At 62.3% G+C, this 22,142-nt stretch overlaps 1 protein-coding gene across 17 annotated transcripts; it reads right to left on the reverse strand.

Moving 5' to 3' along the window:
* Nucleotides 1-2,712: 2,712 nt before the first annotated feature.
* ZNF335 (zinc finger protein 335) lies at nt 2,713-13,146 on the reverse strand. 17 transcript variants are annotated; one of them, XR_012676345.1, is made up of 28 exons: nt 13,074-13,146; nt 12,450-12,681; nt 11,806-12,079; nt 11,301-11,378; nt 10,731-11,060; nt 10,450-10,584; nt 10,210-10,368; nt 9,834-10,092; nt 9,550-9,727; nt 9,355-9,467; nt 9,130-9,148; nt 8,807-8,923; nt 8,643-8,719; nt 8,366-8,526; nt 7,998-8,227; nt 7,809-7,917; nt 7,629-7,723; nt 7,193-7,476; nt 6,942-7,083; nt 6,481-6,870; nt 6,249-6,391; nt 5,747-5,886; nt 5,124-5,227; nt 4,911-5,030; nt 4,644-4,727; nt 4,405-4,470; nt 4,152-4,233; nt 2,713-3,543 (listed from the first exon to the last, which is right to left on the reverse strand). XR_012676345.1 is itself a non-coding variant. In XM_075166982.1 (28 exons), exons 2-28 carry the CDS (start codon nt 12,648-12,650, stop codon nt 3,425-3,427), a joined length of 4,173 nt encoding a protein of 1,390 aa, XP_075023083.1. In that variant the 5' UTR covers nt 12,651-12,681; nt 13,074-13,146; the 3' UTR covers nt 2,713-3,424. The 17 variants fall into 17 exon arrangements, 16 of the variants coding, with proteins under 16 accessions (XP_075023083.1, XP_075023094.1, XP_075023082.1 ...); XM_075166982.1 differs by having other exon boundaries at nt 4,405-4,494; nt 4,911-4,988; nt 6,942-7,080; nt 9,849-10,092; XM_075166993.1 differs by having other exon boundaries at nt 4,911-4,988; nt 9,849-10,092.
* Between the last annotated feature and the right edge of the window lie 8,996 nt (nt 13,147-22,142).

Below are 22,142 nucleotides of genomic sequence, written 5' to 3' on the forward strand. Positions count from 1 at the left end.
ACCCCACACAGCCTCAGCCCGGTCCCAGGAGGGGTCCCACATCCCGGCCCCCCGGGAGCTGCCATGTGGCACTTACCGAGGGCGCCAGGAGGTTCAGGGGGGGCGGCAACAGGCTGTAGCTGGCCAGCATGGGACAGGGGCAGGGACAGGGCAGCAGGGCTTGGGGGGGGCCCCGTAGGGCTCCCCAAGGGCCCCCATACCCTCCAGGCTCTCGGCCTGGGTTCCCCTCACCCTGAGGAGCTGCCATGCTGCAGGAAGAGGAACCAGGGAGTGGCTCCCCGGTGTTTTATAGCTGCCAGGGTCTGCAGTGATTGACAGCTGATTAGGGGGTATTAGCACCCACGAGAGTGGCAGCAGGGATCTGGGGCAGCCGATACCGCCCCCTCCCTGGCTATTGTCGGGCAGGGACTGGCAGGGAGCATCCTCCCCGTCTGCCTGCCACCAGCCAGGACATGTCCAGGACCCACGTCAGGACCCTGGCTCCCCGTGCCCCCCCAACCCTGTGTGGCCACAGCACAGCCCGCGCAGCCCCCAGGGATGGGGTGCAGCAGCACCGGGGGCTGGTGCATGGGGCTCATGTGAGCTCCACGGCCACCCACAGGCATGGGGATGCAGCATGCATGGGGACACACATGGGACATAGCACACACGGGGGCTCTGCTGCAAGAGCCATTGGTCCCCGTCCTTGACCCCAGCCCTGACCTGGCCCCAGGGCAGGGGTCGGCAGAGCCCCCCATGCCACAGCGGGCTGGGTCGCAGGGCCAGGGGCTGGCAGGAGAACTTGTGCATGACCTGGCAGGACGCAGGCAGCACGAGGTGGTGCCCTGGAGCCCGCTCCTCATCCGGCTTGGGCCAGGTCCTTGCCCAAGCCCCAGTGCTGCTGTGCCTATAGCTGGATTCCCAGCTGCAGAAGGGCGAAGGGGAAGGGGCCCCGCAGCCCCAGGGACAGCTGGAGACCCTTTGCCTGGGTGCGGACCCTTTGCCTGGGTGGGGACCCATCCCCGCAGGCACTGGGACGTTCCTGCATGCTGGCAGAGCGGGGGCAGCAGGCAGGGCAGCAGTGGGCAGCTGTGTGAGAGGCCGCGAGAGCCCACGACCCCCTGAGCCGCCTGGCTCTTGTCGCTGCGCCTCCCTGCTCAGACTGGGATTATCCCACAGGTTGTATCCGTCATTAAATACCAACTAATAACGCTCTCAGGATATTAAATATGTAACAACCCGCTTAGCGTTGGGCAGGGACAGGAAGGGGAAGGTCACTGGTGCTAATGAGCCCTGCTGCATCCCCAGGCTCCCTGCAGGCCCCTGGTGACAGCCGAAGGTCCCAGGGCCGAGGTGCCAGCGCTGAGGGGACCTGAGCCCTCGCGGCCCTGCTGTGGCCCATGGCCAGACCCCCAGCAGCACCCGGAACTCCCCATGTGCAGCAGCTGGGAGCCCTGGTCCCGTCTGTCCCAGCACCATCCACACCTCAGGCTGGTCCTGTGCTCTCAGCAGTCCTGGGCATGGAAGCCACGGGGCAGCCAGAAGCCTGTGCTGCTGACCAGGAGGGGATGGCGGGGCCCAGCCCTGGCTATGGCCCCACAGTGGCCCTGTAACCTTGTCCCCACAGGACTCCTCCAGCCCTAATCAGCGCCACCAGCAGCGCTGCGGATCCGCTTTATTAGATAATGGGGCTGTAATCTAGGAAAGCGCCTGTGGATTGCTGTGGCATGCCTTAACCCTGCGCGGCACAGCTGGAGAGGGAGGGCCACAGCCAGCCACCGACATGGCAGACGGACACAGCTGGACAGCGGCTGAGCCACGGCCGGACAGGCACAGCCACACGCCAGCACGGCTGGGCACGGACAGAGCTGCAGCTGGAATGGGACAGAGCCACAGCCGGGACAGAGCCACAACAGACCGAGGCTGAGGCTGCTTGCCCAGGGGAGGTGCGGGGCCACCCACACACTGCTGCCCCGGCTGGCAGGAAGGCTAGAGGGTCCAGCCTGTGCTGGCCCGGCTGCCCAGTGCGCAGGCAGGCTGCTGCCTGCAGCCCTGAGGCAGGAGACCAGCAGTGGGCTCCCTGGGGACAGCAGGTGCATCCCCAGCAGGCAGGGAGGGAGGGAGGGTGCTGCTGTCATTTTGGCTCTGTGTTCACAGCACAAGCTCCGGTGCCATCCCCATCCCCTGCACGAGCTGGACTGGGAGTCCGGCTGCAAGCCTGGTGATCACACCAGTCCTACAGCCACAGGGCTCCGGCCTCACTGCAGCTCTTGCTGAAGATGGGTGGTTCCACGATTTTTTCCCCTCCGCAGATAATCAGTTTAATGCAAAAGCATAGAACTAAAACTCTGAGATTAGCTGTTATAATCACATGTAAATACTTCCAGACAATCCGCTCAGGGAGGGGCAGCGTGTGTAGTTTGGGACAGAGTTACACGGGATTTAGGCTGTTTACCACTCGATTAATTTCATGACTCCAGCCCCAAACCCACCGTTGTACCAGATGCCCGGCTCACTGCCCAGAAGTCAAGGTCACTCGGGCAGGAGGAAGCCAATAGCACAGAGCTGCTGCATCTGCCAGCAGCGACCTGCCAGGCTCCAGGACCTCTGCACCCCAGCCCCAGAGGGACACGCCGGAGGAGGCAGCAGGAAGGCTGGCCCTGCCCGTCCCTCCTGGCTGGGTGCTGGGCAGGGACTAGTGCAGGACCACAGACCGGAGGGCAGGGGCACACGCAGGTTTCAATCCCTTTTTATTCATAAGCATAGTCAAAGCTTGAGAATGTCAGAATCGAACCCCTCCCGCAACCACCTACGAACCAACTCCAGAGTCCATCCCTCTTCAGAAGAAAAATAGAACATCTTCCACCTATGCTTCTTCCTACTCTGGGTTCCTCCAGTCCAAAGCCCTACTGCTGCCTGCCTGCAGGCCGGAGAAGCCAAGGGAGCGACGGCTGCCCTCACGCCAGGACCACATGCCCCAAAGCTGGGGAGCAGGGAACGCGTGGCTGCGGCTGCACACACACCTCTCGCACCATACCGCGTGGCTGTGCTTGGCCCCACAGCTCTCTCCCAGAATCCTCGTGTGCCAGGCAGACGCCGATCCGAGTTTGGCCCACACAGACATGATTCAGGAAAAGGGATTTCAGACCACCAAGTGCAACAGGCAAAGAGACCGGCCACACGAGAGCGCTGCCACCGCTCAACCTGCCTTGGCACCTCGGCTGCGGAGCAGTCTCTGCTGGAGACAGCTGCCTCTGCCGGGGAGGATGTGCAGGACCCTCGCAGCGTGTGGCCAAGTGGCAGCATGCCCCTGCCGTGGCACACTCAGGCACGTCCCTCGTGGCCCCGAAGCAATAAGGCAACTGCTGGCTGAGAAGGCTCCTGCCTGGTGCAGCTGTCCTGCTCAGCACAGGTGTCCCAGTGCCAGCCCGGCCTGGCCCCGGTGCTAGTCCGCCAGCGTGATGACGTCGTAGTGGATCCCCTGCTGCAGCTGCTGGATCTGCTCAGCTGTTGCCTCAGCGGTGAACACGCCCTGGGCCTGGGCCATCGCAGCATCAGCCACTGCTGCAGAGGAGAGGGGGGTCAGTGCCTCCTCGCATGCAAGGGCAGGGGAGAGCAGGCAGCTGCCCAGGGGCCCTGTCCACGTTCGCCACCTGCCTCCGGGGCAACGGGCAGGCACGCGACGTGAGTATAAGGGCCACTACACACATGCAAGGCTCCAGTGGGGAGCCTGGCTCCCATTAACTCTGCAAAAACACATCAGGGTGTCTCCACCCTGTGGAAGCTGCTGCATCTCCCAGCATGGCAACTCAGCCCCAGAAGAAGGGAGCTGGTACTCTTCCAGAACTGACAGGCTGGGACCAGCAAAGATCTTCCCTCAGACACCAAGTCCGGCCGCTTCCCAGATTTACAGGAATGCAGGCAGCAAGGTGGCAATCTAGCCTCGCCTACCCCAGCCCTTCTGCCAAGGGCTGTTGCACTGCTGCCCTGCCACCCCTACCAGCTACAGCAAACGAGCAGCCTCTGCAGGCAGAACTGGGCTGAAACCAGGGCGTCTCAGTGGCTGCCAACAGGCATCGCAAACTACCCGGCAGGACTGGCACCCCGAGACCCGGAGGGAGGCAGGACTGCCAGAGCCACACCAGAGCTCGGCCCTGGGGCCCTGGTCCTACCTGAGACTGCTGAGTGTGCAGCTGCTTCCAGCTGCGCCTGGGTGACAAGCTGCTGGTCAGGCGAGACAGGCATGTACTGGATCTGCAGGGAGAAGAGAACAGGAGAGTCCACTGCTGCTCTGGCCACAGTTGCTGCAGCAAGTCACCAATCCATGTGCACTTTCTATGTCACATCCCTCCCTCCCCAGCTGTATGCTCAGAGCCCATCTCACAGCAGCCCTGTCAGCTCCAGCCACCATGCCTGACCCCTTACCTGCGGCTCCTGGAGAAACTGGCTGCCCTGCTCATACTGGATGTGGGTGATCTGACCATCCTGCACCTGGGGACAAGAGCCACAGTGAGGCTGCATTAGGGCTAGTGGGCATCCCTGCCCCTGAACAAAGCTGTGACTCAAACGGAGCAAGCTACAGGGAGCAGGAGGCTGAGCCCCGCACACAGCACCCTCATGAGCCCCATCCACCACGCAAAGGGAACAGACAGCCTGAAACTTACCTGGATGTGATGTCCCTCCGGGACAACAACATACTCATGGGGAAGCAAGTGCTGTACACCATCCTGGGCAATGATGTACTGAACCTGCAAACACAGGGATTCAGACCCAAAAAAGAGGTCACCACTGCCCGCCCCCCACACCGCAACAGGGCTGGTTCTTGTCTGTCTTCTGTGCCTGTTTCCACCCCACCTCTCCCCACTGCCCCCAGCTCTCCCTGCTGCAGCTGCACAGAATCTTTTCGTTCCTGGGATGTGGCCCCCCCTCACCTGGTTGTCAGAGGTCACTAAGTGCTGTACTGTCTGTCCATCGGCAGTTGTGATCTCCTGGATGTACGTAGCCTCCTCCTGTGGGTCAGCAAGAGCCCAGCGCTGTCAGTGGGGGTGGGCCTGACCGCAAGACCTCTGTGAGGAGGGAACCCGCACTGCTCGCAGGGAGTAGCCGTACAGGGTGGGAGCATGAGACCGACTGGCCCAACTCACCTGGCTCGTGACACTCTGCTCCTGTGCGACGATGATGTGTTCCTGCCCCAGGGCCTGCTGCAGCCGCTCGGGAGCCAGCACCGCCTGGCCGGACTGCAGAGCTGCTGGAATGCAGAGAAAGCCGGACACTGGCAGGGCTGCCGGCCGGCCCCGCTCCTGAGCGGCCCCTGCCAGGTGCCCGCCCCAACAAGAAGCACAGGATAGTCCCTTAGCTCTGCTCACAGAAGGTCAGAAGCTAAACCAAACTCTCCCAACATGAAGGAAACTAGAGGTCACTGTGAGCAAAACACAACCTCCACATCAGAACTCTGCTTCCCATTTCAGCTGTGAGCTGCTCCCGCAACACACTGATCTATTGGGACCTGCTTGGAGGAAACACTGGACCCCTAGTTCTGCACAGAACCGCAACAGTCAGCACCTCCCCAGGGGAGCTCTCTGCACCCAGCCCCCTCGTCTCTGCACCCACCGAGTCCTGCCGCCACTGGCAATCGTAACCTTCAGCAGGAATCTCCTGGCCCTGACCCACCTCAGCCCTGCTCAGCCCACAAACTGGGTGAATCCCTGCACGGTGCTCTGGCCACAGGAAACCTGCAGGTCACCCCCGTCACAGGGACACATCTTACTCTGCAGGGTGGCCAGCGTGTCCTCATCGCTGTTCAGTATGATGGTCTGCTGGGCAGCAGCTGCAGGTGCCCCTGGCCTCTTCCCCTCCGAGCTGTGCAAACGCTGCATGTGGAACTTGAGATGCCCATTACGGTTGAACCTACAGGAGGAACAAGGGCAAGGTGGAGTTTGCCATGGGTAGCACAGGGCCTCTGTGCTCTCTGCAGAGACCCAGGCCACGGGCACCACGAGCATGTCCTACGACATGGCCTGTCCCAGCTCCCAAAACGCTTCCATCAGGCCCAAGTACTGAACCTCCCCATGCAGAAGCTCCTTGGAGACGAAGTTGTGTCCACCTGCAGCAGGAACCGTTCTCAAGGGCAGAGTCCCCTCTAACAGAGGACTGCTCCCAAGGGTAGGGTGAGGGCAGCCAGCTCTCTGCCAATATCCTATCTCCTCTTGAGCCTTGGCGAGCTCTACAGGATTTCTCAAAGCAGCAAAAACCTAGCAGGCTTTACTCACCTCTGCCCACAGATCTGGCAGGCAAAGGGCTTCTCGTTGGTGTGCGTCAGCATGTGCCTGCGTAGGTCCTTCTTGTTCTTGGAGGCGAAGCTGCAGTGGGTGCACTTGTGCGGCCGAAGGCTGGCATGCTGGACCATGTGGTTCTGGGGGCAGAAGGACAAGCACAGGGTCAGAAAGCCCCCATTTCTCCAAACCTCTTGTTCCCAGGGCTGCTCTGTGCCAGGGAACCTACCCGAACCTCCGGCCAGAGGGCTGCAGTGAACGGACAGTCGGGACACTTGAAGGTGCTGGGCCCAATGTGGGCTCTCTTGTGACTCTCCATTTCTGCTCTCCCTGTGAACATGGCTGTGCAAATCTTGCATGAAAACTTTTTGGCTGTGGAAATCTTGCACGAGAGCTTCTTGGCTGTGGAAACCTTGCACGCGAGCTTCTTGGCCATGCCTTGGAGCGCAGGCCACTTGACCTTTGGGGATAAGATTTCCTGCCCCTCAGAGGCTGGGGATAAAGATGAGTCCTTCTGGAGCTGCCTGGTGACACACTGCACCAGGGGCCACTTGACGCCGGTGGGCTGTGCCTCCTGGCCCTCCACAGGCGAGGGAAACGCAGCATCCCCGCTGAGGGGCTGAGAGAGAAACACCCAGTCACGCCTGCTCACACTGCTGCCCGAGACGGGGAGAAAGCTCAGCTCCTTACCTCAATGTGATGGAACTGGCTCCCCGGAACGCCGGATGACATGATATAGCGATTGTTATGGTCCTTCAGGGCCTCCTCTGTCATCACAGCTTCGCTCACTACAACCGCGTGGGAGGTCTCTGCAGGGCTCTCCTCCTCACTGCTGGAGAGGACAGGGTCAGGGAGAATCTGCCTCATCCTCCTCACCACTAAAGCCTCCTCATTTGAAGTCAGAAGTGCCTCTGTCTCCCTGCTCCTCCCACACAGCTGACCTGTACAGCGTGCCTGGAGCCTGAATCTCCTCACTGATGGGCGTGATGATGCTGTACTCTGTCGTCCCACCAAAGGGGATAGTGATCTGCTGCAGCTCTGAGCCACCCAGGGTTGCCTCCTCGTAAGCCTCCTGCACCAACGTCTCCCCAGGCTCTGCCATGTGCAGTGTCACCAACTTCTGCTGCTGCTGTTCCTCAGAGTCCATCTCTGCCCCCTCCTCCTGTGCCTGCGACTCACAGGGGGCCTGCGCCTCTCCTGAATCACCCGGCTTCACCACTGCCACCTGCAGGGGTGACAACAGCTCAGCCAGAGGAAGGCAAGGCTCTGCAAGACACTGCCTGAAGCAGAACAGGGCTCTGGGCACTGTGGAAGACTGTGGAAGCCTCCCCCTGCCACCCCCCAGCAGGCACACCCCCTCCCCTTGGCCCTCCTCACCTGCAGCGAGCCCATGGCCAGCTCTCGCTGAGTGCTCATGTTCAGCAGGAGATCCAGGGCGGTCTGCGTGGCCAGTTCTGCTGATCCAGCCACATCTGTCAGGGTCAGAATGAGAGGGTCAGGCACACGCTCACCTGCCTCCTTCCCCACCCCCACCCCCTTCCCGGGGAGCTCACTCACCTTGTTCGTAAATGATGGTGGCCCTTCCCAGGGAATCCTGTGAGAGGATAGGGGGCTCTGCTCCTGGGACAGCCTGGACCGTGTGGTAGGTGACAGGGCCAAGAGGTGCCTGCATAAGAGAGAGAGCTGACAGCGTGGCTGGGGATGGTGAGCACCAGGAGGAACTGGGACGCAGGCAACAGTACTCACCGGTGGACTGGCCTCTGGCTCAGCCGGGGCCTGCACCTGGCTGTGCTGCTGCTTCAGCTCCTCAATCTGCTGCAGGGTGAAGAAGGGGCGGCGGCGGCAGGGTGGCTCCTCGGGGTGCCTCTGTGCCCACTCCTCAAACGAGTCGGCGTGGCGGCAGTGCACATGGAGGCGCAGGTTCTTCTTGTGCTTGGTGGTGAAGTGACAGAACTCGCAAGCAAACGGCTTCCCTCCTGCAGGACACAGGAGGTGGGAGTCAAGCAGGGGGGTCCCCGAGGGACAGCAGGGAAAGCAGACAGGCTCTGACCGCCTCCTGGGGAAACAGGGGTGTAGGATGTTGGGGCACGGGGCAGGCAGGCAGCTCCTCTCACCCGTGTGCTTGACAGCCATGTGGGAGACCAGGAAGTCCTCCCGGAAGGTGGAGTACTTGCAGAAGCTGCACTTGTAGGGCTTGTCGTTCATGTGCGACAGCTGGTGGTTCAGCAGGACCTTTTTGTCCTCGCAGACGTAGTCACAGAACTCACACTTGAACCTGCCAGGACAACGCCGCCTGTCACAGAGGCAGCAGGGACCTTCTGTCCTCCCCTGAGGAGGAGCCGGGACACTGGCTCTACCAGGGCGTACTGCAGGCTGTTGCCGGGCTCCTACCTGCGGTTGGCAATGGCCTGGATATGCGTCAGCAGGTGCATCTTGAAGGTGTAGCGCTTCTTAAAGGACTTCCCGCACTACAGTGGAACAAAGCAAAGCAGCATTCACCTCCCGTCCAGCCTCACTCACTGCCAGCCCTTCCCCAGGCTGTGTCCCCCCCTCACCTTGTCACACATGTGTGGTTTCTCTGTGCTGTGTGTCTTCATATGCTGCGTAAGCCTCTTCTGCATGGGGTAGATACGGTTGCATACGGGGCACGGGAAAGAGTTCAGCTTTGGGGGCTGGAGGGAAAGCGTGAAGATGAGCTCACCTGGAAGGGCTCACCAGTCTCCTTACCCTTTCCCCACTGTAGGACCTGGGCTGCCTTTCCTCAGGTGATCCAGAAACACTGCCTTCAACGAGGCACCAAGAATTTGTGGAAGACCCAGACATGCCTCTTCCCTTATAACAGTGCTGAGAGACAAGCCAACAGGGTACTCAAACTCACCGGATCAGCTCTCTTTTTCCTGAAAAAGAAAGAAGAAAACCCCCTTGTGTCAGCCACATCCCAAGTCCGAGCTCCCTTGTACCCAGACACCAAAACTACCCATTTTGGAAAGGGCCAGAGGTCAGGGGAAGGGGCAGCCATGGCTGCCCTCCCAGGGCAGGAGGAACAGTGTTAGTGCTCTTCAGCCAAGCTGCAAGACAGTCTCTAGGACTGCGTTTCCCTTACCTGTCCCGGCTGTGCACTGTGGAGTGCCGGATGACGTCCTTCTTGTAAACGCTGGTGTAACTGCACTCCTCGCACTTGTAGGGCTTGCTGCCCACATGGTTGAACATGTGTTCCTGCAAGAAGCAGAGTGGGGGCCGTGAGACCTGGGGCTACCAGCCACCCTCATGGGTACGGCAGCAGGAAGACAGTGCTCACCTTAAGGGAGGACCAGCGCCGGGAGCGGTAGCTGCACTGAAGACACTTGAAGAGCTGCGGGTCATTGGCCTCGTGCGAGTTGACGTGGAAACGCAGATCATCGTGCGTGAGGAAACGTGAGCCGCAGATCCGACACAGGTAGGGCCTCATCAGGGGCTTGGGTGACTTGTAGTAGTACCTGCGGAAACAGGACCAGAGCTCAGAGCTGTGGTGGCAAACAGGGGCTGGACCGGCCCTGGGCATAGGCCAGAGGGCCCAGCGCCAGCTTGGCACGCACCCCTCACCTGCGCCCCATGTACTTGCGGTATTTCTTGCCCAGGAAGCGGCGGGAGGGCCGCCCTCGCCTCCTGGGGATGATGTCTGCCTCCTCAGGGCCGGTGTTGGAGGAAGGGTCCTTGTTCTCAGAGTCAGACTGGCTGACGCTGGGCTCCGCCAGGCTCTCGCAGGTCCCGTTCTCCAGGCCAGAGGAACTGGCTGCTTCCGAGTTCTGCAGCTCATGGCTCGGTGTGCTTTGGGACGTCACCAAGGGCTCCACCTCCCCTCCTGCTCAGCAGGACACAGCACAGCTCTGTCACACACCCTCCCCGTGGGCTCCCAGGAGCTCGCACACTGCTCCCTGCCCCAGCCTGTCACAGGGCTGCTGCCTCCTGCTTCCCTCACCTTCAGGCACATCCTGGGACATGTCCTCCAGACGAGGAAACTTGCGGGGTCTCCCTGGGCGTCGACGCGGCCTCTCCTCGCTGGATGTGGGAACAGTGCGGCTGTACTTGGGCTGTCGCCCACGGGGCTCATCCTCAGCTGGGTTATAGTCACTGTCCTCTGGGGATAAGTGGCCCAAAACGTCAGACAGAGACTGGGAAAAGACTAAGCTATGTAAGATGTGGGGAGGACGAGTCCTACCTTCAGGGTCATCAATAGCACCAGCATCCATGATGTCATCATCTTCTTCTTCTTCTGGGACCTCCTCCTCCGCAGTCTTTGGAGCAGATGCTCCCTTTCGTGGACGTCCTTTCTTCAAAGCCAGAGCTGAACCCACTGCCACAGAGAACAGAATGAAAACTCTTCACCAGACTGTATGGTGGAACAGGTCCTTACACTCATACTCCTCCCCTTGTTTCTTCCCCGGAGAGAGCAGAGCCCGTCTGCAGTAAGATAAATTTTCCTCAGCCCTTAGCACACACCTGGCTGGAAGTGCCGCTCTTTCATGTGGTTAATTAGCGTTTTCTTGGAGACACTCTTGTATTGACACATCTTGCACTTGAACTGCTGCACCACCACCACCTCCATCATCTCTTCCAGGGTCTCCATGTCTGGCTGGTCCAGCTCCTCCCCACCATCCGCCTCTCGGGCCTGATCTGGCCGTGCAGGCAGCTCCAGCACTTCCAACTGCTCAGAAGGGTCTGAAGGGCCGGGCTGGTCAAGGCATGTGGAGGTAGGTCCATCAGCAACAGCTTCTATTGCCAACCTATTGGCCAGAGCAGAAGTGGCCACCTGGGACACCATGGGGGCACCTGAAACACCAAAACCAGCTCAGCCAAGGAGCAGACCCTCACCTGCATCCAGGCTGCACCCACACCTGGGGCACAGGGCTGAGCTCAGTAACAAGCTCCCAACAGTCAACACATCCATGGCGACTCTGGTACAGACACTGTGGCCAATGTAGCTGGGACACCAGCTCCAGGCCCCACTCTTGCAAAATAGGCTCAGAGGCAGAGACAGCCACCACCGGACGCCCCAGGGTGCACCCTTACCATCATCGGGGCCCTGCAGAATGAGGTACTGTGTAGTCTCTGCCCCACCATCCTCTGCACTGGTCACGGCGATGCAGCCTGGGAGGAAGAGGAGAGCTGAGTGGTAACTGCCAGACACGGGGGCTGTAGAATCACTGGGGCTCTCCCAGGTTCAGACACAGGCAGGAAGGGGTGAGGAAGGTCTGGCTCCAGGGACAGAGCCTGCCCTGGGCTGCTGGCACCGCGGCTGAAGGAGCAGCCGGACAGAGGGAGGGCTGTCCGGCAGCCCCAGCAACCACTAGCTCCTCATCAAACCCTCCAGCTACTGCAAGGCAAGAAGAGAAACCCCCGCTGATCAAGGTACATATGTATGCATATACATATCTCCCCCTCACCTCCCAAGGTCTGGCACAGCAGCAGCTCCCTTCCCCAGTCCCAGACCCCCAAGCCATTTGCATGAGGGGCTCTCCAGAGGGAGAGTGGGCAGGTCTGCTGCGCGCGCAAGCAGCTGGGACCACGCACTCACTCTGGATGATGTCAGGCCCAATCGTGGACTCGATGATTTTGTCAATGGCAGAACCTAGGTCCGAGGAAGTGGACGCAGTGGAGTCTGACACGATCGTGGCTCCGTCAGTGATGACGCTGGAGTGGACCAGGACTTGTGGGGACTCTGACACCATGACCGACTGGCTTACGGTGGAGACACTGGAGACCAAGGTGGACTGGGCGATGGAAGATGAATCTGGCAGGTAAATCCGGGGAATGGCATCTGTGCTGGAGCTGCTCTCCGACACCTCTTCCTGGTGGAAAAAAAAGAGGCCAGAAGAGCTCAGCTGAGAGACCTTTGCCAGGCCAGGCCCTTGGGGGAGCCAGCATATGCAAACGACACCGGTGTATCACTGCAGAACTACCAGGAAAGGCATCAGAACAATTCCTCTGGTATTGCCAAGGACCCTGGATCTCCAGGGCTGCTCCTGCAGAGTTGCCCTCCTCAGAACGGCAAGCAGACACCCGACTGGTAGCGTAACAGCACCTGCCGAGGCTGCTGAGCTAAAGAGCTGCCTCCTGAAGCTCCGTTTGCCAGAAACGTCTAGAGAAATTCTCAGGAACCAGAACCACAATTGCCTTCCCCAAGCTGACTGCCGCCCCATCTTCCCCGTTAGCTCCTACCAAGGAGACGCCGCTGCTGTCGGAGCTCTGGCCCACGCCGGAATCATCCGCTCGGGAGAGGGGGCCGGCGGCCGAGGCGGCGTCACTGCTGTCCGCCGACACGGCCTCCGAGGTCCCGACGCCCAGGCCGCTCTCGGAGGGCTCCTCCCGCGCCGCCTGCGGGGCCGCGTCGCTGCTGCTCTCCACCGCATTCTCCTCCATGCCCGCCCTGCCGGGGCCGCCTAGGTTCGACCTGAGGGGGAAGGCCGCCGCCGTCAGGGCCGCAGCCCGCCGCCCGCTCCCCGCCGCTCCGGGCGGCCCCGGCCGCTGCGGGGGTCGCGGCTCCGCGCAACCCGGCTCGCCCGGCCCGGGCCCCCGCGGAGGGGCCGGAGCCGCCGCGGCGCCATGCCCCGGGGTCCCCGCCGCCCTCACGGGGGGCTCCGGCGCCGCCCGGCGCCCCCGGTCCCGTCATGCCCCGCGGCCCTGCCCAGCCCCCGGCCGCCATCTTGCCGCGGGGTCCCCCCCGCCGCCTCCGCGCGCGCGCACACGGCGGGGCGGCCCCGGTGCGCCGGGGCAGGGGAGCCGCCGCCGCGGCGGGGCGAGGGGACCCGCCGCCACCGCCCGCCCGCCGGCCCGCGCCCTCACCCAGCCCGCCGCGGCCCCGCCGCGCCTCCGCCGGAGCCGGCATCACGGCGGCCGCCATGCCCCCCCGCCCTCGCGCCGCGCAGCGGTACGGCCGCGCGGGCCCCGCGCCGGGACTACTTACCCCGGCCGCCGCCCACCCCGGGGCGCTCGCCGCCGCGGGGACGCGCTCCTTGCTCCGGCCGCCGCCGCCACCTCCCGGCACCGAGCGGCGCCGGCCGCCGCCCGCGGGCTGGGGGAGCCCTCGGCGCCCCGCCGGGGACTACTTTCTCCGCGGAGGGATCATGGAGAAGGTGCCACGAATCTGCGTCATGGCGTCACGAAGCGGCGCCCGGGCCCTGAGCGTCGGCGTCGCGCCGGTTTGCGCCCGTCACGTGACGAGAAGGCGGAAGCGGAAGTGGCAGCGGGGGCTGGGGTCTGGGCTGTCGGCCCGGCCGCTCCGCTCTCGGCCCGGTCCGGCCGCGCTGGCTGTGCCCCGCGGCCTCCTCGCAGCCCCCAGTCGGAGCCCCATCCCGCGGCGGGGGCTCTGCGGTACCGACCAGTACCCCCAGCTGGTGGCCGCGTCTCAGGCGGTGCCGTGCAGCGCCGGCGCTCCGGCTCCTCTTTTGTAGCCCGCGGTGGGCACGGGGCTCGGCGCGGCTCGTGGTCGCTTCTGCGGACTCAGCTGGGGCCGCCCTTCCCCGGAGCGACCCTGGCCGAGCTGCGGGAGCCTCTACCGTGCCCTTCCCTGCAGGGGCCCGCGGGCCGCACGGCCTCAGACTGTTAAGCACTTTTCCCCTCGTTCTCCGGTGTGCAAATGGCTCCTGATGGGTGCTGTAGGTTTGCTCTGTCTTACAGAAGCCAAACTTGCCTCTTCGATGGCAGTTCTGCCGCTGAATGATAGCCATCTGCCTCTGTTCTCTCGCTGTGCAAACTGCTGTCCAGGCTGGTTTACCCCCTACTGCAGATGGCAATGGGCGCCCGGTTTGGCAAGCCTGGGTCGGCTGCGCTGGCTGCTGGCAGCAGCTCCAGTGCCCGTGCTCAAGACGCATAAGCTGGGGGGCTGCTCTGGGCTGGCCGGGGGCTCCAGCACGCCGTGGGCGGTGGGGCTTTGCCGGCACCTCCTGTTGCTGCAGTGTTCCCGCAGGGATGTGCTCGGGAGCCTACCGCTGCCCCAGCTCTCTGGCAGCGCCGCCGAGCGTGGTGGCGTGCCGTTTCCTCCAGCTGAGTTCAGCTGTGGCGGGAGAGCCTGGGCTCGGCCTCTGCTGGCTGGGGCCCTGGCCCAGCCGGCCCCTGCTCTGCGCTGATGTGTTTAATGAACTCCTGACTTCGGTGGCTCCTTGCTCTCGCCAATGTTTTCTCATGTTGCAGTGCTCTACTGAGAATGTCTCTGTCCGGGGTTTTTCCTGGAAGGCAGACGTGTTGTGCCTGCACTCTTCCAAGGCTGGGACATGTTTGGGCAGAACCTGGCTGCTCAGTCCCTGTGGAAGGGACGCGCTCGCTGAGTGAGGGGGCCAAGGCTCTGCAGCCTGGCCGCGTCCCGGCTCCCGGGGCCGCTAGGACTGAGTAGCCCGCAGTGCGGCACCATCCAGAGCAGTTGCATTGTCTGCTGGCCAGAACGGCCAGTACAGAGGTGGTGCTGACGTGCCAGCTGCAGAAGGACAGACAGTGTCTCATCTGGCACAGTCTGCGAGTGCGGAGTTAGCCTGCCAGAAATCCTAGTGGATGGGTGTTGGACGAGCCAGGTGGGATGGATCAGCACTCTGCGTCGTTTGGCGGGAGTGGTTCTGGTCCAGGGCGAGGAGGGCGGTGGCTGGATTCATTCCCCCTCAGCCCAGGGCTCCTCTGTGCAGCTCTGCAGGTCCGGCACCTCCTGCCCTGGGCGAGACTTCCCGGAGAGTCCGTGTGCCCAGTAGAGGCAGCAGAGGAGCTGCTGCTGAACCTCCAGCCTGGTGCACGTGCATCTTCCTGCTCTTTTTCAAGCTAATTAAATACATCTTTGAAAGGTTTATGCCCTCGTCTATCACAGGGTGACAGCATCAGTGAAGCCCATCCCCGGGCTGGCTGCACGAGCGCTCCTGCTGCAGCAGCGCTGCCTGCCAGTGACTCGGGTGCTGAGTCCCTGCACGCAGCCAGCTGAGTGCCAGAAGCTGAGAGGGACCAAGGTGTTGGGTTTTTTTTCCCATTGTTCCTCTTTAAAGCAACCCTGCATAGCTCTGCAGTTTCTGGGGGGGAAGTGGAGAGCTGGGGAGGACATGGGGGGCTCCTGTGGACAATGTCCCCTCTCCGATGTCCTCTCCGTAGCTCACACCGGAGGAACCCAGCACTGTCTGTGACCGGCCATGAGGCTGGCTCCGTCTGTGGGCTCAGGGCGTGCCTGTGCTCCATGTTGGGGGAAGCTCCATGTTTCTGTCAGGGGAGTGGATCGGAGGAACCCCTAGCAAAAGCTGCCTCCCAGGTAAAGGAAATGGGATGAATTTGTGTTGAACTAGCAGGTTTCCTCTCTTTTTGTCTTCAGTCAGCTGCTGTCTGCGACAAGTGAAAGATTTTCCCAATGGATGATTGTTCCAGGGCAAAGCAGCCTGACCTCTGGTAGCCTCAGGGGCTAGTGCAGACCCTCCTGATGCTGGCTTGACTGATGGAAAGTTTCTTAAAGCTCCCCTGTTACCCTGCAGAGATACCCCATATCCTCTGTCTCAAAGGATTGTACCAGCAGGAGCTTTGCTGAGATGGGTAACCTGCTATTTTTAAAAATGCTGCATGCCCCTTAGCAGGGGTGAGCGGAGAATTTCCAAGCCAGGTGAAGCTCGGCTCCTGTGCTCTGCTCTGGAGGCACAGCTCCTCTCTGATAATGTTCTGCCATTGTGGCTCCCGTGCCTGAAATCATTTCGGGGCCAAAGAAATCTCGGCAAGAGGCTTAAGAGAATCCAAAAATGGATGTGGCACGCATGGGATGTGTGTCCAAATACCTTAGCAGGGGGAGTGCCAGGTTAAAGGCCTTTTGGGAACGGGCTGAGAAGACAACACAAACGCTTGTGCCTGGAGAATAAAGCGGTAAGACTCGAGTGGGATATGAAGCTGATTTTTAGCAGGCTGGTTGTTCAGCTGCACTGACAGGCTGTCCCAGGAGGTGGAAGGTTTCCCAGCTCCACGCTCTCCAGCCTGGATACGGTGCTTGGAAACAGCTACAGCCAGACAAGCTTGCTGCTCGGAGCAGGGCGAGAGCGCACCGACCAAGCGACTCTGGTTGGGGTCCTGTTCTCACTGGTGCCCCTCGGCCGTGCTGGTCTGCCCTGTCCCCAGCGGCAGTTTGTTTGCTGTGCTGACCCACCTCGTGGCCTTGCCCTGCTCCCACAATAGCTTCTCCATGAGCTAATGGCTTCGGTCAGTGTCCCAGAATAGGTGGTGGCTTGTGCTGAGCACGGTGCCCAGGGTTGCGCCCCTCCAGCCTCCCTGCAACCCGAGCCCCCAGACTCCCAGAGTCAGTGATATTGTCGTACGTGCTGTTTGTTCCTCCTTGTTTCCTTTTTTCTTTTTAAAGAAAACATTGCTGGCAATGTTTGTGTAGCTGCAGGGCATTAATCCACATCAACCAGGCTCGTATTTATATCCCACCTGGGAAGGGCAGTTGCATCAGCACATTTTGTAAAACGTTGAGCAAAACAGCCCTTGCTGCAGGAAATGGGTTTTTCTTCACACCAGATTGCTTCACCACTTAGCTCCTTCCCAGCAACAGTGGCTTCTGAAGAAGGCGCCTGGGGCTCTCCCAGGGGATTGCTCCTTGCTGGGGTGGCAGCAAGCCGGGACAGCTTCCCGCCGGGCACCACTCCGTCTCCTCTGCCGTGTGCCCTGGTCTTGCTGGACCATCGGTGCTTCTGTGGGGAGTAGCCTCCCTCCGGTGCCAGCTGTTCCTGCTGGGATCTCTGCTTCCCAGGGCGCTGGCGCGGGTAGGAGTGTCATAGGATAATGCCCTGTTTTCTGTGACCGCCGAGGCTGTGGCTGAACCCGTGGCCTCAGCCGTAATGCCACCCTTGGGCTCGGGCAGGGCGCTCCCGAGACAGGCAGGAGCCGCTCCCAGCTGCTCCCCAGGGGCTTGGAGGAGCCAATGAAAGCCAGTGGTGCGGCCACTTATATCCTTGCAGAGTGCCCTCGGCAGGAGGTGGCTTGCTGGCCCTGGCTCTGCCCAGCCAAGCCAGGAGGTGCTGCCGGCAGCTGCGTCGTGGGCACAGCGGGGCTCTCCTCGGGGCAGGGCAGTGCTGTATGGCTGGGCCAGCTCCGGATGGAGCGTGCAGCCCAGCTCCCTGCCGGCACCCCTGCTACCGCCTCTGCCGGGTGCTCCTGCTTTCCGGAGCAGGCCATGGTGCCCTCCTTGTGCCCCGCTGCCTCTCGGGCTGTTGGTGCCCGCCATCCTGCATGCAGGCTGAAGCGACAGCAGCGCTGAGCCGTGCCATATGCTGCCTGTCCCGTGTGTCTTGTGCCCAGATCGGAGCCATGGCTGCTGTTCCCGCAGGGCTTCAGGACCATCGACGGCCTTTCCAGGATGTGTTTGGAGTTGCTGAAACAGAAACAGCTGCGGCCCTGCCTGGCCCCTCCTCGCCTGCCAGAAGTGCTGCTGCTGCTGCTGGTTGTTTTTTTTTTCCTTCTGGAGGGATCCTGTGGCTTCCTTCCCAGAACCTGAGACCTCGGAACCACGGTCCAAGGCCACCAGCTTCCACCCTCTCCTGCGCTGCTGATTCATCACTGCTGGTTAGTTAAAAAAGGGTAATCAGCAAATTACTGAAATATAAGTAAAATAAACAAGGTGGGCAGGAGAACTGCGTGTGTAGCAGGGCCCCAGAGGCCTTAAACACATGCTGTGCCAGGCCGTTCCCATCGCCTGCGCTCATCGCCTGCGCAGGGCTTCGCCCTGCTGAGCACCCGTGGAGCCGGGGGGCTTCACCCTGACAAGCACCCGTGGAGCCGGGGAGCTTGGTACCCTGGCACTGCCGCGGGGGCTCCCAGCCTGCGCTGGCTCCGCAGCCCTGCCCACGGCCGGACCCCCTTGGAGGCCAGAGGGGCCCCGCGGCTCTCGCATGGCGACGGTCCTGAGCCCCACAGGGCAGCGACCAGGTGCGGTGTTGGTCTGGTCGGTGCCCTCTGCCCCATGGAAGGGGGTTACTGCACCCCAGAGCCAAGCAGGTGGGCTCCAGGGCTACTCTCTGCCACATGGTGTTTGGAGGCGCCCGCAGGGCTTGGGGCATGGCAGCTCCCGAAGGGCTGGTAGCTCTCACCCAGGTGCTCTCCAGCCCTTCTTCCCCAGCAGCATGGCAGCCCTCTCTGTCCCCAGTGCTCCCACAGCCCAGCGGCTGCCTTCCTCCCCTCCTGTGGCACCCGCACCTGCAGAAGAGGTTTTTAAAGGCCCCAAGGGTCGTGCAGCCCCAGCAACTCCCCGGCTGACGGCCAGGCCATTTGCCATTTCCTGGGCTGCCTGGGTTTTGTCCCTATGCCTGTGTTGACAACTGAGCCGCTCTGAATTAATTTGGCAGCAAGCGTTAGAACAGTTGTCAAATGTTTTACTGAAATCCAAGCATGTTGCATCTACCACTCTTCCTTCTGCTTCTTGTAGTTTACAATTAAATAAAACCAGTTTTGCCCATATTTCACCTCCTACAAACCCTGCTTCTTATTCTTGAGCCATTTCATCACTGACAGCTGGCGGGTTCCTGGCGCCGCGTTGTCCCCTTCGCATGCCGGACAGGCAGGCAGGTTCGCCGTCACTGTCACAATTGCTGCTCTTCCCGTTTTAGCAGGCAGCTGCCGTGCCTGTCTCACCGCCGGGGACAAAGCGCTGCCCACCCGTGCTGTGCTGTGCCGTGCTGGCTGACTGTCCAGCACAGCAGCTGTGCCTTGAGCCTGCGGCCGCCCACCCCTGTCCTGCCCCGCTCCCCTCATGGCCCCTGCCTTACCCCTGTGGGGCGCAGGAGATGGACTCCGCAGGCCTGATTTGGCAGATCACCCCAGAGGGGATGGCTCCGGGTGGCTCAGGGGATGATGGCAGCGGGGCTGCCCCTGGACACCCCTTCCCAAAGCCACTGCGGGTAACAAAGTCTTGGTGCTGCCCCGTGCAGCCCGCGGGAGCCTGGGCAGCCCTGAGCCCTGCATCCCTCTCATATGCCTGAACGCACCGCGGTCCCACTCCTGGCAGGTGGGGAAAGTTTGGTAAAACAAAAGTTGGTCAAAGACGGAGGCAAAAGCTGAGACGGGACGAGGTTCAAGGGATGGGAATGAGTTTACAGCCAAGCAAGTCATGAAACACAAGAGCCCCACAGTGTTTGGAGCTCTCGCACCTCTTTCCTATGGCCCTGGGGCTGCCTGGGGCTGCTGGGCTCTTCACGCCGCTCTCCAGCAGACGGGATGGTCTGGGCTGTTTTCCTTCTGGACTGAATACCAAGGAGATTTTGGAGGTCTCTGCCAGAGGCTGACTCGTTTCTTCAAACCCCTCCTGGATCTCCCATCTTAAGGGCTTCCCAGCAGGCAGGAGCGTGGTTTCCTCTCCATCCCATAGAGATGAGCAGGGTGCAGGTGAGCGCAGAGGTTGTGCCGCGCGGTAAGGGGTCTGCGCAGGGATCTGTGAGGCACTGGGTCCCCTCCCGGCATCGGCAGGGCTGTGTCCGCCAGGGAGGCTGCCCAGCTGCCTCCGCACAGGCCGTGCCGCTAGGCCTGCCGGCGGCCCCAGCGCCCAGAGGAGCAGAGCACTGGGTGGGAGGTTCCTGCTCCAGCATCCCTGTGGGACCCAAACAGACAGGGGATTCCCCGGGTGCGAAGGGTCTGGGAAAGGCGTGGAGGGGGGATGACCCAGCCCAATGCGGGGAGGTGACTGCCATCCACCTGTGTGCCTGGAGCTGCTGTGACGGTCAGGGGGATCTGTCATGTGTGGTTTGCAGCTGGGATCGGTGCTGCCAAGTGATGAAACTGCAGGGCTGGTTTCAGTGCCTGCAGGGCGGAGGTGATCCGCCTGGCTGACACTGGCTGCGTCATCCTCACCCAGACAAGAAGTTGCAAAGAGCAGCAGCACTGGGGCTGGGGGGGCAGCGGGGCTGGGGGCCAAGACGCTGCCTCCTGCCCAGGCAAACAGAGGCAAGAAGCTGGTGTTGAGGGGGTAGGGAGTTCCCCAGGTGAGGCAAGGGACAGGCAGGGTCTGGCAGGGATGGGCAGGGAGACGAGCAGGTGCACCTGCGGAGCATCGGGCAGGTGGGGAAGGCGTGTGGGGCTGGGCAACGGCGGTGCCGGGAGCGCTGCAGGGCCGTGGTATGCGGCGTAGTTTGCCAAGAAGGGTCCTGGGCCCAGCTGGAGGACGCGATCCCAGCCCACTCATGGCACGGTGTCGGGGCAGCAGATACGGGAAGCATGTGCAGGAATGTTGTTTCTGTCTGGAGCCCTTGAACGGGAGTAATGGGGCTTCCAAGCCTCTGACGCAGAGCTGCTCCCTGTGTCTTTGGTCTCACTCCCGTGCCAAGCGTCCCTGTGCCCGGGACACTGTGCCGTATGTCTGGCTGGTGCTGGCTGGGGCAGCCAGCGTGTGGGCGGCAGCTCTGCTCCCTGGGCACAGGATGCTGCAGAGCCCGTGGCATGGGAGCAGGGCTGGGCTCGGGGTGCTGTGGCTTGGGGCGATGGGGCTGGCAGCTGCAGCTGCACGGCTTGGCTGGGGACATGCGCTGGTGCCGTGCCTGCCAGCCAGGGAATCTGGCTCTGCTGCAATGGCCGTGGCGCTGCCACTGTGTGTGGAGGCTGACAGGTCCAAGCAGCTCCCTGCCCTCTGCACGGGCTGTGCTTCCCCATGGTGGCTGGCACTGTGCTCTCCTCAACCCGGCGCTGTCTCACCCGCACAAGATGCTGACTCCCTCCTGCCCTGCTTCCCCTCTGCCATGCTCCTGCCTGGCCCCTCGTGCTGGGAGGGCATCCAATGCCGTCCACACGCCTGGGCCTGCCCTTCACTCCCGCATCCCCTCTGTCCCCTGCCCAGCTCTTTGGGGTCCCCAGGTGGGAGGCAGCAACTGTGGCAGCTGGGTGTCCCCTTGCCCCCTCGCTCCTCAGCTCTCCCACAACCTTTGCCACCCTGGTGCACCCCATGACCACTGCTGTCGGACCTCTCCCCTGGCCAGTTCGCGCCTCGCTCCATCTCCAGCTGGCCCCCACCCCACTCGCCTGTGCTGGGGGAACAGAGCTGGGGAGGGTCCAGACCCAGCTCTTGGGTCCCTGGCTCCATCCAGCCCCCCCAAACCTTGCTGCAGGCCCAGCCAGCACCTCCCGGCTAGAGACGTGCAGCCTAGCCGAGGTGCTGCTGTGTCCCATCAGCCTCTGCCCCAGGCAGGGCTGCTGACTCCCTGCCGGCAGGGATCCAGGCAGGCATCCAGCCCCAGCCGGGTCCCGGACCTGTTTCCCACAGGGGTCTCCCTGAGGTGCTTGCCTGTGTGAGGGTGGCTATGAGTAAGGGTGTGGGAAGGGGCTGCGGTGGCTGTTCCTTCCCCTTTTGGCGGCGGCGGTGGTGACAGGCAGCCTCGTGGCTCGGGCAGCCGGCTGGGATGGAGGATGTCCGCGTGGGTTTTTCCATAGCATTCGTCCTTACGGGGGCTCTGGGTGTAAACGGTGCCCCTGGGCAAATGTGGGCTGGGCACAGCACCCAGCTGCTCTTGGGGTCCCTGGCAGCCAAAAGCCCTCTCCTGCCTGCTGTGCTGCCCATGCTCACCACCGCCCTGCTCTCCCACCAGTGGCAGTGGCTGCCCCAAGCACCGCTCTGCATGTGCCTGTGCCGAGGGACCTGTGCCTTGCCCCAGCTCCCTGGCCTGGTCCCGCACGGAGCCGGGGCTGCCTGGGGGGTTCGTGCTGGCAACACTGAGCCTGTCCCCATGGCGTTCCCCAGCAAAGCTCTGAGGCTGCTGGTGCTGCCAGACGTGGGGGTTTCCCTGCTGCCCCACCCCTGCCCCTGCTCCCTGCAGAGCCTCCAGAGAGTCACCAGAAAATCCCCCGGGGCCGGTGCCAGGAGGAAGCTGGCGAGTGGGGCCGTGAGTCAGTGGGAGAGGCTGGGCCAGGGGGCAGAGCTGCAGCCGGCAGCCC

Source organism: Calonectris borealis, chromosome 17, assembly GCF_964195595.1.
Source record: "Calonectris borealis chromosome 17, bCalBor7.hap1.2, whole genome shotgun sequence".
NCBI classification, from domain to species: domain Eukaryota; kingdom Metazoa; phylum Chordata; class Aves; order Procellariiformes; family Procellariidae; genus Calonectris; species Calonectris borealis.

Coding starts and splice junctions, on each gene's coding strand:
- ZNF335 (XM_075166976.1), bottom strand. CDS start 12,650: ATGGAGGAGAATGCGGTGGAGAGCAGCAGCGACGCGGCCCCGCAGGCG. Junction 10,585..10,730: donor AGAGCGGCACTTCCAGCCAG/GTGTGTGCTAAG, acceptor TCTCTGTGGCAG/TGGGTTCAGCTCTGGCTTTG. Junction 5,887..6,248: donor TGCCAGATCTGTGGGCAGAG/GTGAGTAAAGCC, acceptor TTCCTCCTGTAG/GTTCAACCGTAATGGGCATC.